The following is a 27,711-nucleotide window of genomic DNA, read 5'->3' as shown; positions in this document are numbered from 1 at the left end:
TGACTATTTTATTGACATGCAATGGGCAGTCGTGTTTTATGTTTTGGTTCAAACAAGAAATTTTCTTGAAACTGGACTTTTTAAATGGAAATCTTTATTTATTAGCTGAAATCAAACTGCATGTATTAATAGCTGAGATGAAGCAGAAGTAGTGCACAACTCAAGATAGAAATGTGTTGCTGGAGAAGCGCAGCAGGTCAGGCAGCATCTAGGGAACAGGAGAATCGACGTTTCGGGCATTAGCCCTTCTTCAGGAATCCCGAAAGGGCTAATGCCCGAAACGTCGATTCTCCTGTTCCCTAGATGCTGCCTGACCTGCTGCGCTTCTCCAGCAACACATTTCCATCTCTGATCTCCAGCATCTGCAGACCTCATTTTCTCCACAACTCAAGATACACCACTAAATGTAAAAGGTAGCCTGAGCTTGAGGTTTTATTCTTAAGAAAATTAATACAGTTCTGAGTGTTAAACTATTAATTATAATATTAATATGCATTTATACCAATGTCAATCTACAATTGGTCGAGATCTAATCAAAAATCTCTTTGCTGAAAGAGAAAAATGCACAGACCATGTGAAAAAATCTGACTTAGTAATTGATTTTTGATGTTACAAAGATAAACAATGTGAAGCACATCCAGTGTTTAATAAGCTAACACATGCTTCATTGAAAATAAAATCATCTACCAATCATCTAACAGCTTTTCCTAAATTAAGATTATTATGCACAATAACACAGTCCCGATAGATGCATACTTATATAGTATTCTTAATCCAAATATACTTTATAAATAATTAAGATTCACATTTCCAAATATGATAAAAGCTTGACAAATTTCAATTTCACAGCAGACTGACTGATAAGTTTGGTAGATAAGGTATAGAAAGTTACCTACTTTTAGTGACTACCCCTTCGAGGTGGATGATGTTAGGATGATCAAATTGTCCCATTATACTTGCTTCACCAAGGAAATCCCTGCGCTGTTTCTCTGTATAACCAACTTTTAGAGTTTTGATAGCTACTGGGAATTCTCTTTTTCCAGGTAACTTCAAACGGCCACTGCATACCTCGCCAAACTCACCTTCAATGAGAAATAAAATGTTGTGATGTTAAATGACAATGCCAATGCAGCACAGGTCAGAACAGAGTAGCAAAGATTTTTAATCATCTAACCTGCACCAATGACTCTTTCAATTGTAATGCATGATGCATCGATTTCCTTGGCAAACTCATGAACAGCTTGGCTTGGGTCTTCGTAGGTATGAGGATCAATGTATGTTCGTATACCTGGCAATTTAACTGTTCAATGACAAGAAATTATGAAAATATTAGTACAATACTGTGTAATTTCTCATTAAAATGGTTACACAATTTACAGTTTTCTTTTAATTATCTTACAAATTTTTGTTGTCTCCACTTCTCATGTTTCGAATACATTTCAGTTCATAATGGATGATTTCTCTTCAACTAGTATTCACCATTAGTATCATTTTCTGCAGTTCATAGGATATTAGTCTGTTAAAGGCTTTGTTCACACCATTCTAGGCATGTATAGACTCTTAGCTGTTGAAACTTTATTGCTGGAACAGCACAGCAGGTCAGGCAGCATCCAGGGAACAGGAGATTCGACGTTTCGGGCACAGGCCCTTCTTCAGGGACTGTGCCCGAAACTCTTAGCTGACTCTTAGCTGACCAAGTACAACCCTGCCTATATTTTCAGTTCCAACCATTTGCAGTGACACATGAAATCTTTGCAGTAAATCAATGGGCCTGTCATGCTTACAGCAGCCTTTGTCTTCAAACTCATTTGCCATAGAGTCATAGAGTAATAGAGATGTACAGCATGGAAACAGACCCTCCGGTCCAACCCATCCATGCCGACCAGATATCCCAACCCAATCTAGTCCCACCTGCCAGCACCCGGCCCATATCCCTGCAAACTCTTCTTATTCATATACCCACCCAAATGCCTCTTAAATGTTGCAATTGTACCAGCCTCCTCCACTTCCTCTGGCAGCTCATTCCATACACGTACCGCCCTCTCAAAACAGTACATAGAAAACCTTCAGCTCATATGCCCAACCTGTTCCTCCTATTAACCGGCCAATTCCAAAGGTTTGCATCTGAGCCCCTTCTCAGAGCTGAACAGCTCAGTACTGTTGAGGAAGCACAAGGAACTAAGATGTGGGAGAAACACAAATAGTCCACTGGCACGGAAAGCCCAGAAACAACAGGGCCGCGGAAGAGGGCTAAGACTTACCACTGCATGTACTGCATCTTTTTTTTAAACTTTGCACCTGAGAAATGAAAGATTTTTTTCAGCAAACCCCTCATGTTTTAATGTCATTGGCGAATTCAAGCTCCTGCTAACTCTCAGCTTTAGTGCTTTATTCTGGAACTTTTTGAAAGCTTTGTACTTCACAGTTTCTATGAACCTTATTCCTCCAACATAATATCCAAACATATATTTTCACCTCCCTATATTGCCCTCTTGAAATTGAGACTCATCACATTATCTCTTATGCTTGTTCCTTATGACAATTTTAAAACTGTACTATTCCATACCTCTTCCAAATTTCTATCCAGCTACAATCTGTATGCTTTTAAAAGAGAGGTTTGTTGTGTTCAGATGATCAATTAATAGGTAAAAATAACTACATTCACATTGAATGCACGAAAACATCTGAAGACAGCTAAAGAAATTGTAATTGGCCATGATCAAAGGCAAAAAAAATTACAGTAGTACATTTTGCCAAAGATAGAGAAGAATCATATCGAATTACAGAAGTTACAGCAGTATTGTTATTAACCTATCTTAAAGGTGGCAAGGAGAGATTTAATGAAGAAATTCCAAAGCATGGAACATAAATGGCTGATGGTTAGAATACACAAGAGATCAGAACTTTTTGTTTTAATTTGTTCACTGAGCTGTATTTTGGTTGCAAGACATAGTAGAGGTCATTTGGTAAGTTGAATCCCCCAGCTACCCACTCTGGTTTCTGAGTTGAGTTTTTTTTTTCAACATCTGGTTTGTTTGGGAAGATAGAGAGCTGAATATTAATGCGATGAGTTGAGTGGTCAACAAGACGTTTAACAAGCAATAATCCCTATTAATTGGCAATTCGCTGTTTCATAGTACTAAACCCACCACATCACTTAACAAAAACATAAAAGATGGTGGAAGATGCTCCTGACATCGACATTGACCTCTTCAGACTTTACAGCTAATTCTGCCTCATATCCCACCACAGCCCACGTCACTCAGACTCTGATAGGATTTTGCTCATTATTGTAGCTGAACCTCACATATATTTGTCTTGTCCTGCTAATAAAAATCAGTGCAATACTTAAAATTAACATATCACACTTTTATATATTCAAGGAGCATAACTCTGTGTAGCATTTAAGAATTTTTTCAGCTCATTGGAGCCAGGCTAGTAAATCTACTGGGGCTGATGTCACTTCAGCTAATTACATTTCTAAACACATGCACCATCAAGGGACAAATGAAGAAAAATCCTTAAACTTCCATAATACGTCCCTTATCATCCACTGAGACTAGTTGTACCAGGTCTCTACTGCTTTTATAAGGTTGAGGTTGAGAGAACCCCTGGAGAAAATTAGGGCCAATTTCTGTAACAGTTCAGATAAACTGACTGATACAAATTATGAAAATCATTACAGTATTTAAAGCATTTCTGCAAGCATATTAATAGCATTGTGATTCAACACAATAAGACACTCTTTGCTTCCCATCAGCAAGGCAGTTTATCAATAAGTTTTCAACTAGCAATTCCCCAGTGCATTATTACTGTTCCTAGTCAATCTTTCAAGCTAAACATCAGTCATTATCACTCATGTGTATTAAATAACTGACTGTACCAGCCTCACACCTCATGATTATATCCTTGTATTTTGAAATAGGACCTAATCAAGCTGAAATTCTCAGCGAACATCCCTCACTGCATCAGATATACTATCATTATCATTAACTATAAATTCACAGAGGAACTTTTTGATGATTCAAGTGGACAAAGAATGGGACAACTTGACCACCTACCTGACCTTGCCAGTTTTGAAGATCTGATTGATTTTGGTACTCTACTCAAATTCTAATTGATTCAGTGTGTTGCCAACACTAATCAATAGCTGACAGGCCATTTGATAGGGTTACCTTGGAATCTTCTCAGGATGATTTTGTGGCATTGTTTACCATTTTTGCAGCAGCATCCTGTGATCCCTTTGATTGTTCATTTGGATGTGATTTATTCAGTTCCATTGAGAAGGGCACATAATGCCTCCAGCTTTGGAAGATCAATACTATATCAGGGTCTTAAAATTTGCCATACATTTCTGTTTCATTATATTAAAGTGATTGTCACCTCTTTAATGGGAGCACTGGTCACATATTTCATGGGGCACTATTAAAACTGAAGTGGGCACGAAATCAATGAAAATTAATTGCATTTTGTTATTGTTGGCTAACCAGCTACTCTGTTTATAGAGAAGTAGGAGGCTGGAAGAACACAGCAAGCCAGGTAGTATCAGAGGTGGAGAATTTTAGATTAGATTCCCTTCAGTGTGGAAACAGGTCCTTCGACCCAACCAGTCCACACCGACCCTCCGAAGAGTAACCCACCCAGACCCATTTTCCTCTGACTAATGCACCTAACACAATGGGCAATTTAGCATGGCCAATTCACCTGACCTGCACATCTTTGGACTGTGGGAGGAAACCGGAGCACCCGGAGGAAACCCACGCAGACACGGGGAAAATGTGCAAACTCCACACAGACAGTCACCTGAGGCTGGAATCTAACCTGGGACCCTGGTGTTGTGAGGCAGCAGTGCTAACTACTGAGCCACCATGCCACCCCAAAAGAAAAACCCCTGAAGAAGGGTTACTCCTGAAATGTCAATCACTCCACCTCATGATGCTGCCGAGCTGGCTGCATTCCTACAGCCTCCTGCCTGTCTACTTTGGATTCCAGCATCTGCAGGTTTTTTGGCTCCTGTTTATAGAAGCACAGGAGGACTAATGAGGTAAAGGTCAGTCCTATCCCATCCAACTTGGCCACAGATGTTTTAAAAAGTTTTCTTTATGGTTTTGGCTGAGGTACAGTCCCAAAGTACTCAAATAACAAAATAAAGCAGATGAAATAGGAAGAGGAAACTCTGGAAAGCTCGCAGCAGTTTAGGCAGTAGCTGTTGACAGAAAGAGAAACAGAGTTGACTTTAAGTCAAATATGATTCTTCTTCAGAAGGCCCAAACTTGTGGTCACTAGGAGACAAGATATTTGGCCCATATGAATGTTGGGCTGCCAAAATATTCAATGTGCTGATCCTGTTAGAATTGCCCAAGAAGTCTGACATTCCATGTGACAATGCTCCTGCTCCCACAAAGCATTTGAAAAGATCTTGGACTTCAAACAGTTCTGACATCTGGATGTTTAGACAGAAAAATCCTTGTTTCCTCAAGCGAGATTCATCACATCATGACCATGGCCCATGTCGGCTTTCCCAACACAATCCTCCACTGTTTACCACCTAAATTATGCAGCCAGCCTCTTTGGAGTCTGTCTTGTGCAATTGTGCAGCAGGAGAGTGGAAGTGCTCACCATTCCCAGGATTTTGTGAAGTTCATGCTGCTGGTACCGTGTTTAAAGTCCAGCTGCACAACACTTCAACTACTGCAAGCCAACAAATGGCTCTCACACTGTGTGGTGTGTTAGCATTGAAACCAAAGAAATATCCCAGAAAGATTCATTAGCTCTCTAATTTACAGGCAGGGAACTAGAGGTGCTGGGGAGAAGAGAGCCATCCTTGTTTACTCTGACTAAAGGCGGCCAGTCCACAAGACTCAGCCATCCTGGACTAAGATAGTGGCCCATGTTTCTGCATTGTCCTTGGCGTAGCGCAACACAGCTGTACAGGGAGAAAGCTAGCGATCTTCTGTGCTTTGCAAGGGTAAATGCTGCCACCTTCTCTCTGATACTTCACACGTACAGGGTCAGCACTCAGTAACTCTGCCACCATACACTCACCTCACCAAGACTTATGGGCTACAAATCTCAATACTGCAAGCAGCATGTCCATCTGCTCCTCTTACACAATCATTAAGGATACCTCACCACCTCTCCTCCTCTTACATCTGCATTAACTGCTCTTCCATTCACTGTCACCATCCTCAGTCCCATTCTTTGCCTCATTGCAGGAAAGGTTGTCAAATCCCCTCCACCCTCCAGATAAATGTCGCTACAGCACCTTGGCAATATACCTTTAATCCCTATGCCAAGTGCACTTGATTTACATGACTGACCATAGCTCCGTCTCTGAACTGCAAGGATGCAGATCACTGGATTCTGACAGGACTATCTTCTGACTGATGTTTGCCAACACCCAAACCTATCCCCGTAACTGAAAAGCCAATCAATCCAAAGGGTTTTTTTACAAATACATGAAGAACAAAAGGGGAACTAGGGAGAGAGTAGGGTCACTCAAAAATCAGCAAGGCAGCCTTTGTGTGGAGCAGCAGGAGATGGTGGAAGCCCTCACTTTGTCTGGTCCCCTTTGACTTGCGCACCTGCCTATTTGGTCAAAGCCCATACACTGCTGGAACATGCTGTAAGTGTGAAACAATGTAACACAATGCCATACAGCAATGTATTTATGCATTCACTGTTCAATGCTCCTCTCTCCACACTAAAAATAAATTCAAATCACTGAGGCTAGTGGCCGCCAAGTAGTGGAAACTGCATAAGCACAAAGAAAGTAAGTTTCCATTCAGTTGCAATCCTATCCAGCTGCATAACTACACATTCACCCATTTACAAACCCATTCACATGTAAACAAACACACCGGAAGGTGGTTAAATGTCCAAAAGCTTTTCAATTCATCAGTTAATGAACACTTAATAGAACATGGCACTTAGTGCCATACAAAGGGGAGGTCACTGTAATACTTACTGAAAATCCAGCACTAAAAGGAAGTCGCAGAGACACAGTCATTCAGCATGGAAACAGACCTTGCGGTCTAACCAGTCCACTCTGACCATGTTCTCAAAATAAATTAGTCCCACCTGCCTGCATTTGCCCTATATCTCTCCAAACCTTTCCTGTTCATGAACTTATCCAAATGTATTTTAAACATTGTAACTATATCTGCATTCACCACTTTCTCCAAACACAAACCATTCCCTGTGTAAAAAACATTGCCCCTCATATCCTTTTTAAATCTATCTCCTCTCACTTTAAAAATCTGTCCCCTAGTTTTGAACTCACCCACGCGAGGGAAGAGACCCTTGTCATGAATTTATCATGCCCCTCATGATTTTATAGACCTTAACCTCCTACATGCCAGTGGAAACGTGGAAGTGGTTTCCCATCAAACTGCTTCACATTCCTGAAGAAATCAGGATTAGAAGACCTGGATGCAGCATTGTAGGAGTGGATTGGTAATCTGGCAGTGATGACCACTTCTTGGAAGACCTAGGCAGTTAACTCTGCTTGTCTCTCCACAGTGCCAGACCTGCGAAATATTCCCAGCACTTTTTGCTTCTATCCCAAAACATTGTGCTGTAGAGTTGCAGGAGATATAATTTTGATGTTGATTTTCAAAAGAATAGCCATTCAATCCAAAGGGTTTTTACAAATACATCAAGGACAAAAGAGTAACTGGGGACAGAATAGGGCTCCTCAAAGATCAGCAAGGCAGCCTTTGTGTGGAGCTGCAGGAGATGTGGCAAATACTAAACAAATATTTTGCATCAGTATTTACTGTGGAGAAGGACACGGAAGACAAAGAATGTAAGGAAACATCTTGAAAAATGTCCATATTACAGAGAAGGAAGTGTTGGATCCTTGAAGCGCATAAAGGTGGAAAAATCCCCAGGACCTGGTCAGGTGTACCCAAGAATGCTGTGAGAAGCTAGGGAAGTGATTGCTGAGCCCCTTGTTGAGATATAGTCATAGGTAAGAAGCCGGAGGACTGGACGTTGGCTAACGTGATACCACTATTTAAGGAAAGTGGTAAGGACAAGCCAGGGATTGAAAGACTGGTGAGCTTGACATCAATGGTGGGCAAATTGTTGGAGGGAATCCTGAGGGACAAGATTTCAATGTATTTGGAAAGGCAAGGTCTGATTAGGGCTGGGCACGGTAGCTTTGTGCATGGAAAATCATGTCTCACAAACTTGTTTGAGTTTTTTGAAGAAATAACAAAGATGATTAAAGAGGGCAAAGTGGTGGATGTAAGCTATATGGACTTCAGTAAGGCATTCAACAAGGTTCCCCATGGGAAGATCTCATGAAATACAGGGAGAACTAGCCAGTTGGCTATAAAACTGGCTTAAAGGTAGAAGACAGAAGGTGGTGGTAGAGGGTTAATTTTCAGACTGGAGACCTGTGACCAGTGGAGTACCACAAGGATTGGTGCTGGGTCCACTACTTTTTGTCATTTATATAAATGATTTGAATGTGAACATAGAAGGGAAAGTTAGTAAGTTTGCAAAGGACACCAAAATTGGAGGTGTAGTGGACAGTGAAGAAGGTAACATCAGGTTACAACGGGACCTTAATCAGATGGGCCAATGGGCTATGAGTCACAGATGGAGTTTGATTTCAATAAATGCAAGGTGTTGCATTTTGGAAAAGCAAATCTTAGCAGGACTTATACACTTAATGGTAAGGTCCTAGGGAGTGTTGCTGAACGAAGAGACCTTAGAGTGCATGTTCATAGCTCCTTGAAAGTAGAATCACAGGTAGATAGGATAGTGAGGAAGGTGTCTGGTACACTTTCCTTTATTGGTCCAAGTATTGAGTATAGGATTTGGGAGGTCATGTTACGGCTGTACAGAACATTGGTTACACCACTGTTAGAATATTGTGTGCAATTCTGGTCTCCTTCCTATTGGAAGGTTGTCCTTTATAGAGGGAAGGAGAGTGCTTTATAGTAATCTCAACTGGTTAAGAAATTGAACCCATGCTATTAGCTTCCTCTCTGCATCACAAGCTTGTCATTCAATTGTGAGCTATTATGTTTTTGGTTATGTTTACTAACTCACTCACCAGCTCACTCTAATCATAAATACTGGGTTCCTACCCATTCATTCATAACCCCTTACTAATCTGTTATTTACTATAACACAATCTAATTCATTCTCAAAACCGCAGTTCTCTAATATATTTTACTAGACAGATCAAATTTCTAATCAAAATAACCTTTTCAAACCCATTACTGCATTTTTACACCTTATCAGCCCTTGCTACAGTGTTTACCTCTGAATAAGTGTAGTGTACAGAACAATACCTTCCTTGTCATCATGTCTCCACGAAACCTTACTAACCAGCCCTTACTAACCAGCTCCTGGACCTGATTAGATTAAGTATCTATTAAGTACCTTTTAACTGGATCATTATCCCTTTAAGAAACTAACTGACAAAACAGTGCTTCCATGAAATTACATGAACGACAAATAGCAAACAAATCTCACAACCTAGCTGTGGTAATCAATTTAATACCCTTTATTCTTTTATGAAGTACAGGTACAATTTCTAACTTATTTAGAGCATTTTAGCCTCGTATTTTTGCCAACATTTACTAACTTAAAAGACAACGTACTAACACTTCTTAATTATGCAAGCACATCAGACAGATGCTCTTCATCCCATCAGAAGTAGTTGCCAGCACTTAGCACATGTTTTAACCAATCTCCTGTCTCCCAGGACAGAAGCCCTTCAAAACAATGTACCACCATGGTAATAGAAACTGAATATATGTTAAAACTGTATATAAAGGGACTTTTATAAGAACTGTATTTCGGAATTCTATTCCACTTCCACCTTGTGCTGTGCTACTGCTCCTCAGATGCTGCCTGATCTGCTGTGCTCTTCCAGCACCACTAATCCAGATACTGAATAATAGAGACTATTTTCACCACTCACCAATTCCAATCATTATTTAAACATGACCCCACACAGCCAACTGAGCTAAAGTTACCAAGAACCTTAGAAACAAATATCCTTGGCAATTATGTGACTCTGGAATGAGACTAATGGAAATAGCAAGAGCTAAGGAGATGATGAGTTCAACAAATAGCAGCCATCTTATAAAACCCTGTGACTTAATGCTTCATGGGCACAATTTTCCTTTCCCAGGAGATGTCAGGGCTACTGGGAGAGTGCGGGTAAGGGGAATTGAAACGCCCATCAGCCATGACTAAATTGCGGAGTGGAATTCATGGGCCGAATGGCCTTGCTTCCACTCCTATGTCTTATGGTCTTATGGTCAAGAGTGTGGAGTTGACACTGGTATTATACTCAGTCCCATTATTGTCACCTCAGCAATTAACGTCTGGGGGGAATTTCTGTAAGAGTTTGAAATAGTCAATTTATATCCACTTACTGGTCTCTACTCACCACCTGATAATTGCATGTTACCTTGGCAGACAATAAAAATTGGCTCAACTCCCAACTAGATAACAAGGGTAAACTCGCTGCGGAGTTGTGGTTGGAGGTAATACTACTCCATTTGGGGGCAATCAGCAGCCTGGAGAAACAGCAAGGAGGTGTTCTTTGCAAGTCCCCCCCTCCTAGCTTGGTGGTGGGGGCAGCAAATTAGATAATATCTAACAAGCCCATCCCCTAATTTTCTCAAAAAGAGAATACTGTGACCAAATTCTCGATTGCTAACTTTTTAAGTGATTTGCATCAAGGGGACATCTAACTCCTGGACACAATGGACAGGAAACAGGGACAGAAAACAACACATTTTCACCAGTGAGGGTGCTGCACATCTCTAGTAACTAGCAACAGGAAGGGTTTGGAAAGGATTCAAACTCGGGTGCAGTGGATGCTCAATTGCCTAGAATCAGAGAAAATGGTGTAACCAAGAAACAGCATCAAATTTTGTTCTTATTACTCATTTACGTAGAGGAACATGGGAATTGTTCAGCATAAAAAAATACAAGGGTTCAACTTCACTACTCTTCTACACTCTTAGCAATCCCATGACATAATCTTATTACAACAGCCCTAGAAATGAAGAGAAAACTCAATGGTTGAGAGCCTTCTGAGATACAAGTCCAAAGTCACCTGTTCCTGCTAGGCATGTTGTATCATGTTTCAAATTTGTCATGCACTGTATCCCAATGACTGCTCTACTTTGCCACAATTGTTTGAACTATTTTGATAAAAATATTCCAAGAGTAAACCATCTCAAAAGCAATTTCAATCACATTCCAAGTGTATTAGAAAACAACATTTTATAAATAGGATTTGAGTGCTATGTAATTGTGTTAAAGAGGTAGGAGTATTGCAAAATTAAACAAGGCTTTTTTACAGCCAGTGGAATTATCAGGCACTTATCAAGTAAAGCTAACATGGATCAGCTGTGAGGCAGAACTCAGTGACATTGTCCTGATATTAATTGGGCAATCCTACTGTAATGCTTTAACTCCCTTTAAGTAGCAACTGTAAAATATTTGATTTTATTTATTGAGACTACTTTACAAATAATTCAGTGAAAACTACTTTTCACACTTAAATTCAGACAGATTAAAACATGTTTTACTCATCATAGAGTCCATAGCACTACAACATAGGTATCTAATGAATTCTCTGATTTGTGCTGTTGCTGCCTTTTCAGCTGGAGTTCCTGTCAGAGACTTGTGTCTTTTCAAATCAAAGTTCATCCTATCCCTATTAAAATACTATATAGTGAAATCATTCAAACGTTATAGTATGTCTCTACTTCAGCAGCCACTCTAGGACAGCATTTCTATTGATAATTTTCTATTGACAAATAAAAACTCAGGAGGTAGTTTACACTCCACAGATGTTATTGTGGCATAGCAAAGGGTTGCCAACTAGGTTTCTGGAACAATCTTTACACACTTTTATAATCATTTATTTACACAGTTAGAGATTACATGCAAACACATCCTAACCCAACAGCCACAGAATGAACACTGAAAGAACTGTGGATGCTGTAAATCAGAATCAAAAACCGAAATTACTGGAAAAGCTCAGCAGATCTAGCAGCATCTGTGAGGAGACATCAAACTTAACGTTTTGGATCCAGTGACCCTTCCTCAAGACAGGACCTGAAACATTAATTTTGATTTCTCTTCACAGATGCTGCCTGGCCCGCTGAGCTTTTCCAGTAACTTTAGTTTTTGCCAGAATGAGTCTGTTGGTTCATATAGGTAAATGTGAGTCCCAATTAATGCCTACTACCTGTTCACACAATGAAAATAAAATTGAGATTCTGCACTTTCCAAGACCATGAATCCTTCTTCAAAGGCAGTAATTAAAATTTTATGCAATACTCTAGTTGAGACCTAACCAATGGTTTAATGGTTTAGTATGGCTCCCTTGTTTTATGTCCAATGTGCTTCCATCCAAATATGCTATATATGATATGGACTGCCTTATCAACTCCCCCTAGTTATTTCAAATTATAGGTTTGCATTCTTTACTCCATTTGCTCAAAATCATACCATTTAAACAAAGTTCCTTCTTCATGTTGTTTCTTTCAAAGTGCACAACTTTAGTCTTACCCACATTAAATTTAATTTGCCTGTTTAGCTGCAACTTCACGACTTACTGCATTGACCAGTCTTATGTCAGATGCTGACTTCAAAATTGCATGCCCCTATTGTTGATGGTTGTCTAAAAAATTCAACATTTTGTGTGAGCTTGTATGCAATTTCCCCATGAAACTGAGATATAATTTGCCTCTATTATAATCACTCCAACTTCTACCCCACTTTTCAAGATGAACACCATTGATTTTCTTTACTCTATTTGGATTGCACATTATTTGACTGCATTTTCCACAAGACATATGCATCAATTAAAAGTCAAGTGAAATTGTATCTGCAACTCCTCAGGATCATGATTCCTGATGAGGGGCTTTCGCTCGAAACATCGATTTTCCTGTTCCTCAGATACTGCCTGACCTGCTGTGCTTTTCCAGCACCACTCTAATCTTAACTCTGATCTCCATCATCTGCAGTCCTCACTTTCACCCCTCTGCAACTTCTCAGCCCACTCTTCCAAGTTATCTTCGCTACCATGCGTTCTTCCTATATTTGGCCAGCTGCTGCAGCCTCTGATATTATTTCTTATTTGTCTTTGTCCAAGTACTTTTATTTATATGAAAAATCTTAGACATATGACTCATACCATGACAATGAGAACAAACATACATGTTTCCATACTCCTATTCATTTGATTATATATATTGTCTTTAAGATCATGTGCTTTAATGTGAATATCTTTTGTGAGATCTTATCCAAAGCTTTATCAAAATCAACAAATATCTTCTAATGGATTTCATTTAATTATATGAATGCAATTTATTAAAAGAAGCAATCAATTAACTCTCTGAAGCACAAACCCACGCTGGCTATTCCTGATAAGCTCAAATCTTTCCAAGTCTTGATTAATGTCATTCTGATTTACAGTCATTTACGGGGAATGATTTGCTGGAGTAAACACTGATTTGCGGAGTATTAATGACATTATTTTGTTGCATTATCTGGGAAGAAGCCTACGGCCTCTCAAGTATGCAGGGCAGTATAATATTGTGGGAAGCATGCAGGGAACCAGAATGCACATAGGCTGAGAAATTTGGCTCCAGAATTGCCCTGAAGATAATTTAATGCATGCATTCCAAACTGGGATTGCACTGGTCTATTCAAAGACATCCTCTTCTCACTCACTGAATGGACTCACAAAAGCTTAGCATTCGCCTGTACCTATGTTTTTGTTTTTGCCACTGTTTACCTATTATTTACTTATCTATGCTACTTAACTATGTGATCTGCCTGTGTTGCTCACAAGACAAAGATTTTCACTATGCCTCAGTACACGTGACATTCAATTCAATTCAATTCAATTCACCAAAGACATGCTGCCAGCTGCAGGAAAGACATGCCCTACTCCATTCCACTGGCATTATTAAAAGGGCTAATTTTTATTCATTATTTTGTGCATTTCTAGTCAGCTGTCATGGGGCTTGGATAACGATGAGTTGCTCCAATTACTCTTGTGAGTGTTTGTCTTCAGTCCATTCTGCCAGGCCAAAGTCTTTTCACCTTCCTGCCTTTACCTGTATAAAGTTAAAAGTCACACAACACCAGGTTATAGTCCAACATGTTTATTTGGAAGCACTAGCTTTCGGAGCACTGCTCCTTCATCAAGCGATTGGAGCAGCATTCTGAAAGCTAGTGCTTCCAAATAAACCTGTTGGACTATAACCTGGTGTTGGGCAATTTTTAACTTTGTACACCCCAGTCCAGCAGCGGCGTCTCTAAATCATGTTTATGTTTATAGGTTACAAATCCTTCTAAACAGTTTTGAAACCTCTGATCACTGCTGTAACCATGTAGAAATTTCACCAGCAGGTTCTGGGAGCCTTAGACAGATGAGAAGTAGATACCATTCCATTTCAGACCAATGAAATATATTCAGTGACATGGTTCAGCAGGTAACCCCTTCTTCCTTTAGATCCCAGTACCATTTGATCAGACATCATTTGACTCATGTTGGAAATAATTCACCACATTCTCAAATACTAAAAGTGATTGACAGAAAATTTTCAGAGGAAGCTATATGCCAACTATATGCCAGTTTCCCAGGTGTGAGAAGCAGCTCAATGCCAACAAGGTTGGTAGGTGTATTGAACTTTTCTGGTCCTCTATCAAAGGGTGAAACTATTTAGGGTTATTCAGAACGTATAGCAATGGGTGAGGATAGAAAATCTTGGTGCCACGAAAGAGACACAGACACCTTGAATAATATCAGCAAGGTCCTGGGAAGTGAGAGCAAGAGAAAAGGAACATGTTCGCATGTTCCTGTTAATTCCCAAACAAATGGTGCAGTCTTTGTTGCAGATAAACTTAGTTCATTTACTGGAGAGTGGTGAAGAAGGATTGAGTGCCATCTTTGATCTGAGCACAAAATCAAGTTTGCAACTCAAGTATATCAATGATTCAGTGTTGCACTTCTGGAGACATAGTCCATTAGATGAGATTCTAAAACAACATCTTAGCCACTTGTTTGATTTGACATTAAACATTCCTCAACATTATTGGAAGAAAAGCATGGAGTCCTGGTCAAAAGCATGTCATGTTCGACCAACACTGCCAAAATAAACACAGGCTCATCTGCCCTAAATGTTGATTCTCCAGCTCCTCGCATGCTGCCTGAGCGGCTGTGCTTTTCCAGCATGGCACTTTTTGACTGTCATTGCTTATATATATATATCAATCCTGTCCATTGCTGTGGAATGGCTACTTAACCACTCATATTTGGGTAAATTATTATGCTTGAAGAATAATCCACTTTGTAAAGCACTTTCAAACAGATCAATTTTGTGATAGGGAACAATATTTCTCTCCCTAGTCAGAGTGCATTTCTTTTTTGTTGACACAAAGTCTAAACATGACAAGCCAACAAAGAATCTGTACAGAAGGCAAATGATGTTGCTGTAGTTGAAACAAAACTCTTATTTTTAAAACTGGATACGCATAATTATTGTGTCAGGAAATTGGTACCTGAAAGGGTGAAATGTTATCCAAAGCTAAACTCCATATTTCAGAATTTTCCCAGAAAGATCTAATCAGTCCTAAGTGCTAAGTTTAATGTAGCTAACTAGCAATGATTCCTTGCTCTTAAGTCGAGCTTGAGGTCTCACAAGAAATTATCATGTAACTTGGATATAATGTAGCTATCACGTGAAATGTAATAAACCTATTGTATCTATTGACAACAAGCTGCTCTTCTGGTAAAGACAGTTATAGAATCCCTACAGTGAAGAAACAGGCCATTCGACCCTTCGAGTCTACACCAACCCTCCAAAGAATATCCCACTCAGATCTACACCTCGACCATATCCCCGTACCTCTGCATTTCCTATGGCGAATCCACCCAGCCTGCAAATCCCTGGACAATGTGGGCAATTTAGCATGGTCAATCCACCCGTACATCTTTGGACTGTGGGAGGAAACTGGAGCACCCAGCGGAAACCCACTCAGACATGGGAAGAATGTGTAAGCTCTACACAGATAGTTGCCTGAGGGTGGAATTGAACCTGAACCAATGAGTCACTGTGCCACCCTTGGTGGACATTGAGTGGGTATCCTTCTCCATGTTGTAACAGTAACTCAGACTAATGCCAATAGGAATGTTGGTGGCAATGGGTCTATCCAAAGCATGTCTAATGGTATCAGTGGACACAACCATGATATATAACATGGCAGACATCTGTACTGATTTTGTCTGGACAGTGCTTGCATAGAAAAATCTTCTGCGGTGCAATGTGCATGACTATTCAAGAAGAAAGATTTTGTTTGAAAAAATTCCAGAAGCCATCTAAAAAATGTCAAATGTTCAATAGCTTAAAAGTGCTTCCATGAAAACAGCAGCCAATAACTAGAAAATATGCTAAAACAATAGCAATACAAAGCCTGCCTGTAGAAGCTCAAAATAGCGAATTAAAAATACCTGAAAAAACTTGTGGCAAATACAGAGGGTTTCGCCAAAGCTAAAAGGGGGATAATCAACTCAGCATCAGGATAAAATAGTCAGTATTGGACCTGGAGTAAGTTGATCCCTGAGTGGAAAAGTGCAAGTTCTTACATTCAAGGAAAGGTGCTAGCCTGAGAATCTAAGAAAGATTTCAACTGCTTCATTTAGAAAATGTGCATCATTACAGTTATTTAAAATTGTTGGGGAAAGTCAAGAAAAAAATCTTTGTACAAAGACTGGTTAAATCAAGTGAAAATGGCAAAAGCAGAAGAACATTCATAAAAGCATCATTTTGAAGTTAAAATAAATTCTTGGTGCACAGGTGAAATTAGCCTTAAATGCACAAAAATGGAGCAACACCATTCTTTTGAGTGTAAAAATCACAAATCTCACAGAGAAGTAGAAAGGGAGTGAATCATCTATATTGTTGAAAGGGCATGAAAATCAGTTAAAAAAAAAAGGAGAACGGTCTAAACGTTTTTCCTCCATCTTGGAAAATGTAAAAAATCAGAGTCTATGAAACACTATGACACAGAAAGAAGCCATTCAGTAAACTCTATCTCCATCAGCTCTCCAAATGAGCATTTTGACTTAGTGCCATTCTTCTGCCTTTTCCTCATGCCATTGCACATTATTTATTTCTAATTCAAAATGACTTAATCTCCAATGTTCTCCTGAATGCTTCCATTCAACATACATCCATCACATTTCCAGGCAGGCCATTCCACACCCAAACAACGTTTGTGAAAAAGTTTTTCTCACCTCTCATTTGCTTCTTTTGCAAATCAATTTAAATCTGCGTCCTCTTATTCTTGATCATTTTTTATAGTCAGGAATAGTTTATCTTTATCTACTCTGTCCCAATCCTCAGTGATTTGAAAACATCTATATAGTATCTTCATAGCCTTGTTCTTTCCATGGAAAATGTTTATGACATCTCAACCTATCTCACCTCCTTGAAACCATGCTTACAGATCTCATCTGTACTCTCCAATGTGTACCCCTTCTTCCTATAATATGGCATCAGAACTATGCACAATCTGACAACTGAATTCTAAGAAGTGTCTTCTACAGATTCAGCATTACTTCCTTGCTCTTGTCCTCTATGGTATTACTAATAAAGCCGAGGTTTTTTACGTTTAATGAACTGATCTCTCCACCTTCTTGTCTCCTTCAATGATCTGTACACATATATGCTCAGATCTGTGCACCTGTACCTTCTTAAGTATTGTATCCTCTGTTTTAAATTGCCCATCCACATACTTCCTGACAAATTCCATCCCCCCTCACCTTTCCACATTAAACCTCATTTACCACCAGCCTGCCTAATTCACCAAACTGTCAATGTCCTTATGAAGTTATACACTGTCTTCCTCACAGATTATAATTCTCCTAAGTTTTATGTGGTCCACAAATTTGAAATTTTTCCCTGTGCTCTAAGATCTAAATCTAAAAAAAAATTCCCATAACTGACCCCTGAGGAATTACACTAAAACCCAACCCCCGAGCGGGAGAAACAATCATTGAGAATTATTCTGTTTCCTATCGTTCAGCCAATGTTGTACTCAGATTATGAATGTCCCTTTTATTCTATGACCTGTAACTAGCCTAAGTGGCATTGTAACCTTCTGGAAGTATACCACATCAACAGCATTATTCTCATCAACCACTTCTGTTACCCATTTAAAAAAAAACTCAAGCAATTTTGTTAAAGATGATTTCCCCGTTGCACATTCACTTCCTTTATTATCCTTAGGTGCATCGCGTCTCAGCTCATCTCATCGTGAACTTTAAGTACCAACAGTCAATCGAACATTTCCTCCTTATTAATTTTAACTCATTCTAACAACAAACTTTCCTGTTCTGTAACAATGTCTGTGTAATATGTAACTGCTTGGTAAAGACAGTTGTAAGCTATTTAATATCTCAACTGTACCACCTACCTCCAAATATAAATCTGCTTTTTGTTCCCTAATCAGCCTTACTCCCTCTATTACCACTCATTTACTTTGTGTGTGTCTATAGAAGAATCATAGAATCCATCCCGTGTGGAAGCAGGCCATTTAGTCCATCAGGTCCACACTGACTCTCCGAAGAGCATCCCATTCAGACCAATACCCCTACGCTATCCTTGCAGTTCCCATGGCTAACCCACCTAGCTTGCATGTCCCTGGACCACTACATACACCTTAGCATGGCCAATCCACTTATCCTGCACATTTTGGACTTGGGAGGAAACCAGAGCACCAGGAGGAAACCCACCCAGACATAATGAGAATGGGCAAACTCCCCACAGTCACCCGAGGGTGGAGGTGAACTGGGTCCGCGGTGTTGTGAAGCAGCAGTGCTAACTACTGAGCCACCTAAAGAACTTGGGATTCCCCTTGGATTGGTTGCCAATCTTTTCCTATAATTCCTTGCTGCTTCTCAAATATTCTTCTTCACATCACCTCTCAATTGTTAATAATCTTCTTGGTTCGTAATTGCATTTTCTATCTGACATCTGACACGCAGTACTTTCTCTTAAATTCTATCTCCTATGTTGAATTCTATCTTCTTTCAACTCCATTTTGATTTGCCCTACCTCTCCCTCACATTTGATGTTATGGCTTTGTCCTTAATGGGCTCTGCATGTAGGTTGAACAATTAGAAACATGACCGATTTGGAGGTAGGAAAAGCCATTTGATTGTGTATGAAAGGATATTTTTTAATATCCTGAAGTATTACCTCCTGACCTGGGTTCAAGGCTCACTTGCTCCAGACATATGTAATAACATCTCTGAACAGATTGATTAGGAAATATAAATTCTATTTCCTTTGTCATCCAGGTAGCTTTGGATTTATTTTGTTTACTCTACCTTTCCCTTTTTTAGAGAATCTATCTTAACCAGAACTATCTTATCTTTGAGTGTAGCCCACTGCAGGCAGTCACCCATTCCCTTTCTGCCTCCCGTATCTGTGTGGGTTTCATCTGGCTGCTCCAGTTTCCTCCCTCAGCCCAAAGATGTACAGTTCAGGTGGATTGGCCATGCTAAATTGCCCATTGTCTTCAGGGATGTACAGGCTAGGTGGGTTAACCAGAGAAAATGCAGGGTTACAGGATTAGCATTGGGGGTGGATCTGGGTGAGATGTTCTTCGGAGGGGTGATGTGAACTTGATGGGCCAAATGGCCTGTTTCCGCACTGTAGGGACTCTAGGATTCTCATTCTGGTGAATAACATCATAAGACATAGGAGTGGAAGTAAGGCCATTTGACCCATCCAAACCACTCCGCCAATCAATCATGGCTGATGGGCATTTCAACGCCACTTACCCACACTCTCCCCATATCCCTTAATTCCTTGCAAGATTAAGAATTTATCAATCTCTGCCTCAAAGACATTTAATGTCCTGGCGTCCACTGTGCTCTGTGGCAGTGAATTCCACAGGCCCACCACTTTCTGGCTGAAGAAATATCTCCTCATTTCCATTCTAAATTGACCCCCTCTGAATACACCATGGTAACTCCAGCTGCCACTTGAGCTTCGAAACCTGGAGCTCAGGTTTCTGCAACTAGCAGCATTTCCTGCATGTATGGTTATCTAGGATATCAGTGAAGTCTGACATTCCACTTGACCAAGGTGAGCTGCCATATCTTAACTTTACTTCTCTAACGTTAACTACATTCTACTGTGAATTCGTCACTTACTGACTTGCCCATATTCTTGATGTTTCTCAGTTAAGTCCAAATATAGTTATTTATTTGCAGAAAAAAATCCCTTCACTAATTTACTGTTATTTAAAGATAGTTCCTAAATGCAATTTCTTACCAACCAAATGAACGGATGGAAAAAGAGTTGGGGGGGGGGGGGTGGGGGAGCGAGAAAGTACAGCTTCCCAAATGTCCCACACAGCACACTTCTTGCAGTAAACTTTATTTAAAGCAGCTCTTTCCCCCTTGGTACTGAATGCCTATGTTCAACAAATTTCCATAATATATGCACTCAGCCTCTGTCTCACTCGAATCCACCTCCCTCTGACAGTGCGTCTTTACAAACTGTACACTTTGAAACTCCCCTTCTTGTATAGAGCCGTGATGAGTCACTTTCCATTTTAATTTCTCGGTATAGTTTTGTTTTCTCACCCAGAGGGTGATTGGTTATGGAGAGCACTGCCTGGGAGTGTAGTTGAGGAGGGTAACTTCACAATGTTGAATAAATACTTGGATGAGCACTTGAAATATCATAACATTCAAGGCAATAAACCCAGTGCTGGAGAGTGGAAATAATGTAGATTTGCACTAGTTTTGGTCGTACAGACTCAATGGGCCAAATAGCCTCTTCTGTACTTTATATTTGTACAATTCTAATCAACATCTTATTCAGGCAAGTTAATTCAGGTGATTAATAGTTGTTTGCCACATTTAGGAATTGCAGGTTTAACTAAGCAAAATAACTTACTTAATTGCTGTCAGTTCTTTGTCAGAATCTGACTTTTACTGTAAAACTGAACCTAAAAAAGATTTAACAATTGAATTCTAACTTCAGTAATTTGGACCGGGGAACCATTGATCTAAAATCAAATGATCTCCTACTGAGTGCATTCCCTATGTCCTATGCAAAATTTCTTTGTTTTAAAGCATTTCAACACTTCAATATATCACTTCTGGCAGAAATAGAAGTATAATTCTGAAACATTTAGAAGCTTTTGAACAAGGTTATCTGAGATCACAAAGAGATCATGATCATTTGGATAATGGGCTGTGGGAGTAGCGGAAGGAGTTTAATTTGGATGAATGTGAGGTATTGCACTTTGGTAAAATAAATAAGGGCAGGACTTATACTGTTAATGGTAGGATCCTATGTAATGCTGTAGAACAGAGAGACCTAGGGGTTTTAGATACATAACTCTTTGAAGTTCATGTCACATGTAACCATGGTGGTTAAAAGGCATTTAGCATGCTTGCCTTCATTGCTCAGAGACTTGAGTATAGGAGTTAAGACGCCATGTTGAGATTATACAGAATGTGTGTGAGGCCTCTTCTGGAGTACTGTATCCAGTTCTGGTCACTCTGTTATAAGAAGGATATTGTTAAGTCAGAGAGGGCTCAGGAAAAATTTACCAGATGTTGCCAGGAATGGAGAGTTTGAGTTATAAAGATAGGCTGGGACTTTCTCACTGGAGCGTAGGAGTTTGAGGGGGTGACCTTACAGAAGTTTGTAAAATCATGAAAGGTGAATACAAGGTGAATGACAAGTGTCTCTTCCCTGGGGTGGGGAATTTCAAGACTAGGGAACATATTTTTAAGGTGAGAGGAGAAAGATTTGAAAAAGACATGAAGAGTAACATTTTTTACAAAGTTCATGTGTGGAATAAACTTCCAGAGGAATAGGTGAATGCGAGTCGAGTTATTACACTTAAAAGACATTTGGATAAGTACATGAATAAGACATGTTTGGAAGGATATGGGCTAAATGCAAGCAGGTGAGATTAGTTTAGCTCAGGATTATGATTGGCATGGATTGGTTTGATGAAAGGGTCTGTTTCTGTGCTAAATGACTTTTGACTCTTTAATAGCTATCAATGAAAATTTCTGAAAGGAAAATTAGCAGCTGAAGTTGAAAATCTTAATTAATACAACAAAGTTTCTTAATTATTGAGCTTTATTTGCAAGTAATCATTATCCAGAAATTAGAAGTATTAATTTCAATACTAGAAAAAAATCCAATGATTCAACACTTAGTACAATTAAGTCATTATGTAACTTAAAACATGAAACAGCAAAACCAGCCACATCTGGCAATTTAAAAAATCTTCAGCTTTTAAGTAAATCATTTAAATAAAAGAAATAACAGCAGTTACGTGCAATGGAGAATGATATTACACTTGCAAGAAGGTTTAAGATTACTGATAGTTCATACAGGGAAGTAAACTCGATTGTGTGGTAGGAACAATTCATCAGATACAGAATTGCTTCAGGACTTCTTACAGAGCTCAAGGAAGAGCTAGGGTTTTTTTAAATCATGCAGGTGCAGAATAGATCAAGGTTTAAAACAAAAGAATATAAGAGAATAAATAGGTACCTTTAATAATAGTCAGAACATTTGACAATTACAAAAGGATCAATCACATAATGGAAAGAACAAAATTCAACCGAATAATGCAGCTTCTAGCAGAAGGTGTTTACAACTTTATTAATGATCTTTATCCCATAGTCGGAATTTAGTGATAATGGTGATTTATAACTAGAACTGATTCAAGACAGACTTGTTGTCAGAATTTCCATAACATATCTAAAGGAAATCTATAAATCAAAAGAGGATCACACAGTGGAAAGACTCATCCAGATGGTGGTAGAAGCTGAAATCCAAAAACCTCACAAGATAGTGATGGGAATATTATGTCAAACCGGCTCAAGATCATCAGATACTGTTGGCTTTCTAATGTACATAAACACCAAAGCATCATATGATAAATCAACACAAAAAATCATAAATCTTTTGGTGTTAGAAGCACCTGTTACAGATGTGGATTTAAAAAAAATACATTAAATGAAAAATGGGATGAAACTTACCAGAAATCAACTAAGTATCATTTTCATTGAATTTCATGGAGGTTTCTCTGCAAGATGCCTAGTAAGTTTCTTATCCTGTTATCCCAAATATCCCTCATTATAACTGTGTTCCATGTCCCTTTGGTGGTCCACTCATGCTACCTGATTCTCCCACTTGCCATAGTCAGAGGTATTCACCATTGCCAGGACTGTTGGTGTTGGCACCTTGTCAAGCACTGGTCGTCTGGAGCCACCCTGCATGTTTGTGACATTTACCCTGATACAGTAGATGAGAGAAATTGGTGGCCTCTTTGCAGAGTGGGATCTGGAGGTCCTAATAGATGAAGTTAGCCAGCCTGGTCTAATGTAGTCATCTTTGACAGAGTGATATCAGTTTTCTGGAAAACTGCCCAGCAGTGCAGGAAGAAGACTTTCTCTGTTCCACTGGGATGCCACAAGCTTCATAGAATCATAGAATCCCTACAGTGTGGAAACAGGCCATTTGACCCAACAAGTCTGCACCGACTCTCCAAAGAGTATCCCCTACCCTATTACTCTACATTTCTCCTGACTAATGCATCTAACCTACACATCCCTGAACACTATGGGCAATTTAGCATGGCCAATTCACCTAACCTGCACTGCTTTGGATTGTGGGAGGAAACAGAACACCTGGAGGAAACCCACACAGACAAGGAGAACATGCAGACTTCACACAGTCGCCCAAAGCTGGAATCGAACCCAGGTCCCTGGTGCAGTGAGGCATCAGTGCTAACCACTGAGCCACCATGTTGCCTTTCTCTCTGCTATCTCATACTTACTCCATCTCTGCTACTGCAGCAACCTCCCTCTAAGGCTCATGCCCTATCATTCTCATAATGCAAGCAGCACCTACCAACCTATCCATTCCCTCCCCCCAGAATACGAACCCTGCATGGCCTCTGTTCCTCATACCTTGTCAGTCAGGACACCTCACCACCTTTCAACAATCTGGAGCAATGCTAATGATTTTGCCAGCTACTATCATGTCAGTCCACCCACCTCTTTGTCTTATTCCTGGAGGAAATGGCAAACAATAGGGCCAAGCCACTGGTGGGAAGTTTGACATTTGGTTTCTCACCCCCGACGAGGATGTTGACTCTGACTACCCAAGTGGCTGACTGACCATGGCCAAGCCTGGATAGATATTGGAAGTTCTCTCAATTTATTGTCTCAGGATCCCAAGTGTGATGACTGTCTCCCTTGAATTCACTGAGAATAACTTGCCCTCAACTTTAAAACATGGCATTTGACATATAGCTGGCAGGTGATGCAAGTGTGATACTGATGTGGCATGGTGCCATACAGTAATATATCCACCTCTTGACTGATCACTGTTGATATGAGAAGGTGTCTGGGCTGAAGGTAAGGCAAAACAGAAGTAATGGGAATCTGTTTGATTTGGCTGAGGTGGCAAAGTGTAAAAAGGTAACAGTAAGGCAAAGCAAAGCAAAGATGATATAAGCATCCAAGAAGGCTCAGTGAGTGAAAAGAGTGTAAAAAATCAAAAATAACAACTGAACCACAGAATAATAAGGCTTCCTTGCACAAAGACGTTAACCACCTTTAAGCGAGCATCTTTGGAAGCAATCTCAAGAAATTACTAAGATTTACCACCCAAATCTTTAAATGGTGATAAACCACTTTTGGAATATGCGACTCAACCATTCCTTGGTATAAAAGGTGACTTATCTCAGCCAGAAATGACAGATCATTCACGTAATGGTCATTCAACTCCTTTCAAACATTACACAGGGGGCCAGTTTTCCTGTATTACTTGAAATCACCTGATAATTGAAGAGAATGGAGCTACAAACTTCTGACAGAGCACTGGATAGCAAAGGCAGAGCACTGTTCAAATTCAAAGGGATGCTGAGAGTCGACTTAAAATATAGACACCAATACTGTGTGAAACAGAAGGATATCGTCACAAAAATCAACACATCTCAATTCCAAACACAAAAGCATGCTTTGCTCTTGTAATTCTACAGCACATTAAAAATCCTCAACTAGCTCAGAAGCCAAATACCAGTGATCAGTATAAATTTACTGAACGAGAAGATTTCATTGGTCATGGAAGAGAAAATAAAAGGACTTGAGATTAATTATGTTGTTGGATGACAACTCTTCGTGACTGAGAGATCAAAGGCACTACTGATTTCATAGGTTTGGAGGGATTAGTCAATTGTCTTCCAGTCGTAAACAAATCTTCAAAATCTGATCATTGGACTTCCTTGACACCACAACCAGCACGAGTTAGCAGGAGACTTGATTCAGTCAATCCAGCTGTTTAGAAGAAGCAGCAGCAAAACATCACAGTCAACTTTACTGCCTATGATTGAACCTGACAAAATAAGAGTGTTACCCAATCAAGAATGGAAGGATCACATGTGTCTACCTCATTCCAACATCAAAAGAAGATGATTTCTTCCCTCAGTGACACAGCAATCTTCTCTGACATGATTTGATAAATTAATTGCCCAAGAGTATCAAACATTCCATAGCAGCATCAACATCACAGCATGTCCTCTGCAAAGACCATTCAGAGAATCAAGTATCCACCAAGATTAAAATATAGCGATGAACTGAACCTGAATGTTTCTTTCTCTAGGGGCAGATTTAAAACCTAACTGTGTTGCCAGCCATTTATAAAGGCACAGACTTGAGGGGAGATGAGCTATGGTGAGCCAATTCGGTAAACAAACATTCTTATTTAAAACAACTTCTAAAGAATTTCATAATCAAAAACAAAAATTCTGGCTAAATTATGACAAGACAGTTAGTACCTGAACGCATTAACTGACATCACAAGCTCTACCCATCAGGATGTAAACAGCTGTCTCTAAAAGGAGTTAACTAGTTCTAGGTGCTAAGTTCAACGAAGTTAATCAGTATGCTAACTTTTAAACAGAGCCTGAGGCCTGATGTATAACTCAGATGTAATACACTAAGCCATTACATACTATGTAATAAGCCCCCTTATCAAGACTGAGCTTCTCCTCTGTCAAAGGTTTCATGTGGACATCCTTCCTCACTTGGTATCAGTAATTCAGCTTAATATAATAAGTAGGATTGACAGCAATAATTCTACCATAGGCATTTCAAATGTTATGGTAGACATGATCACCATATATGCCATATTGTACCTTAATTATTTTTATCTCATTATAATCTAGTTCATTCAACTGATGAACAGATGCAAATAGGTGACAAAAAAAGTATATAGCGTTGAATGAAGTCATCCTTCGTGCTGGAGGACTAAAAATGAGTAACACCTTTTTCATTGTTCTATTCAAGGCCCAGATGAAATACATTGCAAAGTTTGTCCTGTTCACAGGGGTGGACTTAATGTTCAGACTTCAATGACACATACTTTGAGAGAGAAACATGAAAACGTCATGAAAACTTAGGAAGTAAGAGTAGCTGGCAAAACACATCTTGGGTAAAGGGTAAAATGAAATCAGATACAGAAAACTAAGTTAAATATTTAAAAATCCAAGGCAAGTATAATAATACAAAAACCAACACAATTGCACTAATAATCATCGAAAAGCAAATAATGCTGACACACCATTGAAGATCATGCATTTCATATTTAATTGAGCAACATATATTTAGGGTGATCATCCAATTCACTTAATGATTGAAAACTGGAAGGATGAGTAAAGGTTCAGGTTCTGCAAGGTGTAAGTAAAGGATGATGAACTTATAATGTAAGCTTTAACTGTTCAATACATGTGAATCAGGTCAACTTTCAGCTTGGACCCATATGTGAAGTACCAAATAGCTTGACATTGCCAGTTCAGAATTTCCTCTCCTTCATTTATTTACAATATACTTTTTCATGCAATCCTTTAACATCTTTGTGTTTATAGATGCAGGAAAAAAGATGAAAAGATTTGAACAAAACTATGATGATAGTGATTTATAAGGATGGACAGAACAGCTTGCATTTATATCATGCTTCCATAACTTCTAGACGTCTCCATTATTGCACAATGAAATGCATCACTACTGTAATATGGAAAATTTTCACAGTCAGTTTACATGCATCAAAGACTCAAACGCAGCTTTAAGAAAAATGACCTGATAAATTATTCTAGAGATGTTGGTTGATGGGTAAATGTTGGTCAGGGGAATCAACAAACTACATGCTAGTCATGAAAATTGCCTTCATAATTAGGTCCACGAGAAAGGGCAGATAGGCCCTTTACAATGCATTCAAAAGACAGCATTAACATCGCACTCTACCACTATTACACTGAATTCTCAATCTAGCTTCCGTGCCCAAGACAATGAAATTAGATTCAGCTTTCAGGTTTTTAAAGCCCTGTCTGCCAACTGGGCTGGGCTACAATTTTATCTGTTAATTCCAGATTGGACCAACAGATGGGACCCACAATCACCAGTATTCACTTTTCATCCAGTTGTGATCTACCTTTACCAACAAGAAGTTGAGACTCAGTGAAGAAACTCTAAAGTAAAACTAGACCTAGTCCTTAATTCTTTGGAACAGTGGCAAATAGTTGGAACCTTTAAACTGAAAACTCTGGATGGCCTATAAATATTTCAACATCAGCTCTGCACGAGGCTTGAGTTATCTT

General features: G+C 39.4%; 1 protein-coding gene across 5 annotated transcripts in view; it reads right to left on the bottom strand.

Annotated features, from left to right (window-relative positions):
- Positions 1-27,711, bottom strand: part of LOC122563792 (ephrin type-A receptor 5-like) — a 332,189-nt gene that overhangs the window by 43,929 nt on the left and 260,549 nt on the right. For all 5 annotated transcript variants that reach the window (XM_043718006.2, XM_043718007.2, XM_087995269.1 and 2 more), the window contains exons 10-11: positions 1,175-1,300; positions 897-1,082 (exon numbers count right to left, since the gene is read on the bottom strand). In XM_043718006.2, coding sequence (XP_043573941.1) covers positions 897-1,082; positions 1,175-1,300 — 312 coding nt within the window. The remainder of the gene's footprint in view (positions 1-896; positions 1,083-1,174; positions 1,301-27,711) is intronic.

This window comes from Chiloscyllium plagiosum, unplaced genomic scaffold, assembly GCF_037043375.1.
Source record: "Chiloscyllium plagiosum isolate Xiang-an unplaced genomic scaffold, Cpla_swu_hap1 HiC_scaffold_2, whole genome shotgun sequence".
NCBI classification, from domain to species: domain Eukaryota; kingdom Metazoa; phylum Chordata; class Chondrichthyes; order Orectolobiformes; family Hemiscylliidae; genus Chiloscyllium; species Chiloscyllium plagiosum.
The sequence above is the reverse complement of the archived record's forward strand: the minus strand, read 5'-3'. Positions and strand labels throughout refer to the sequence as shown.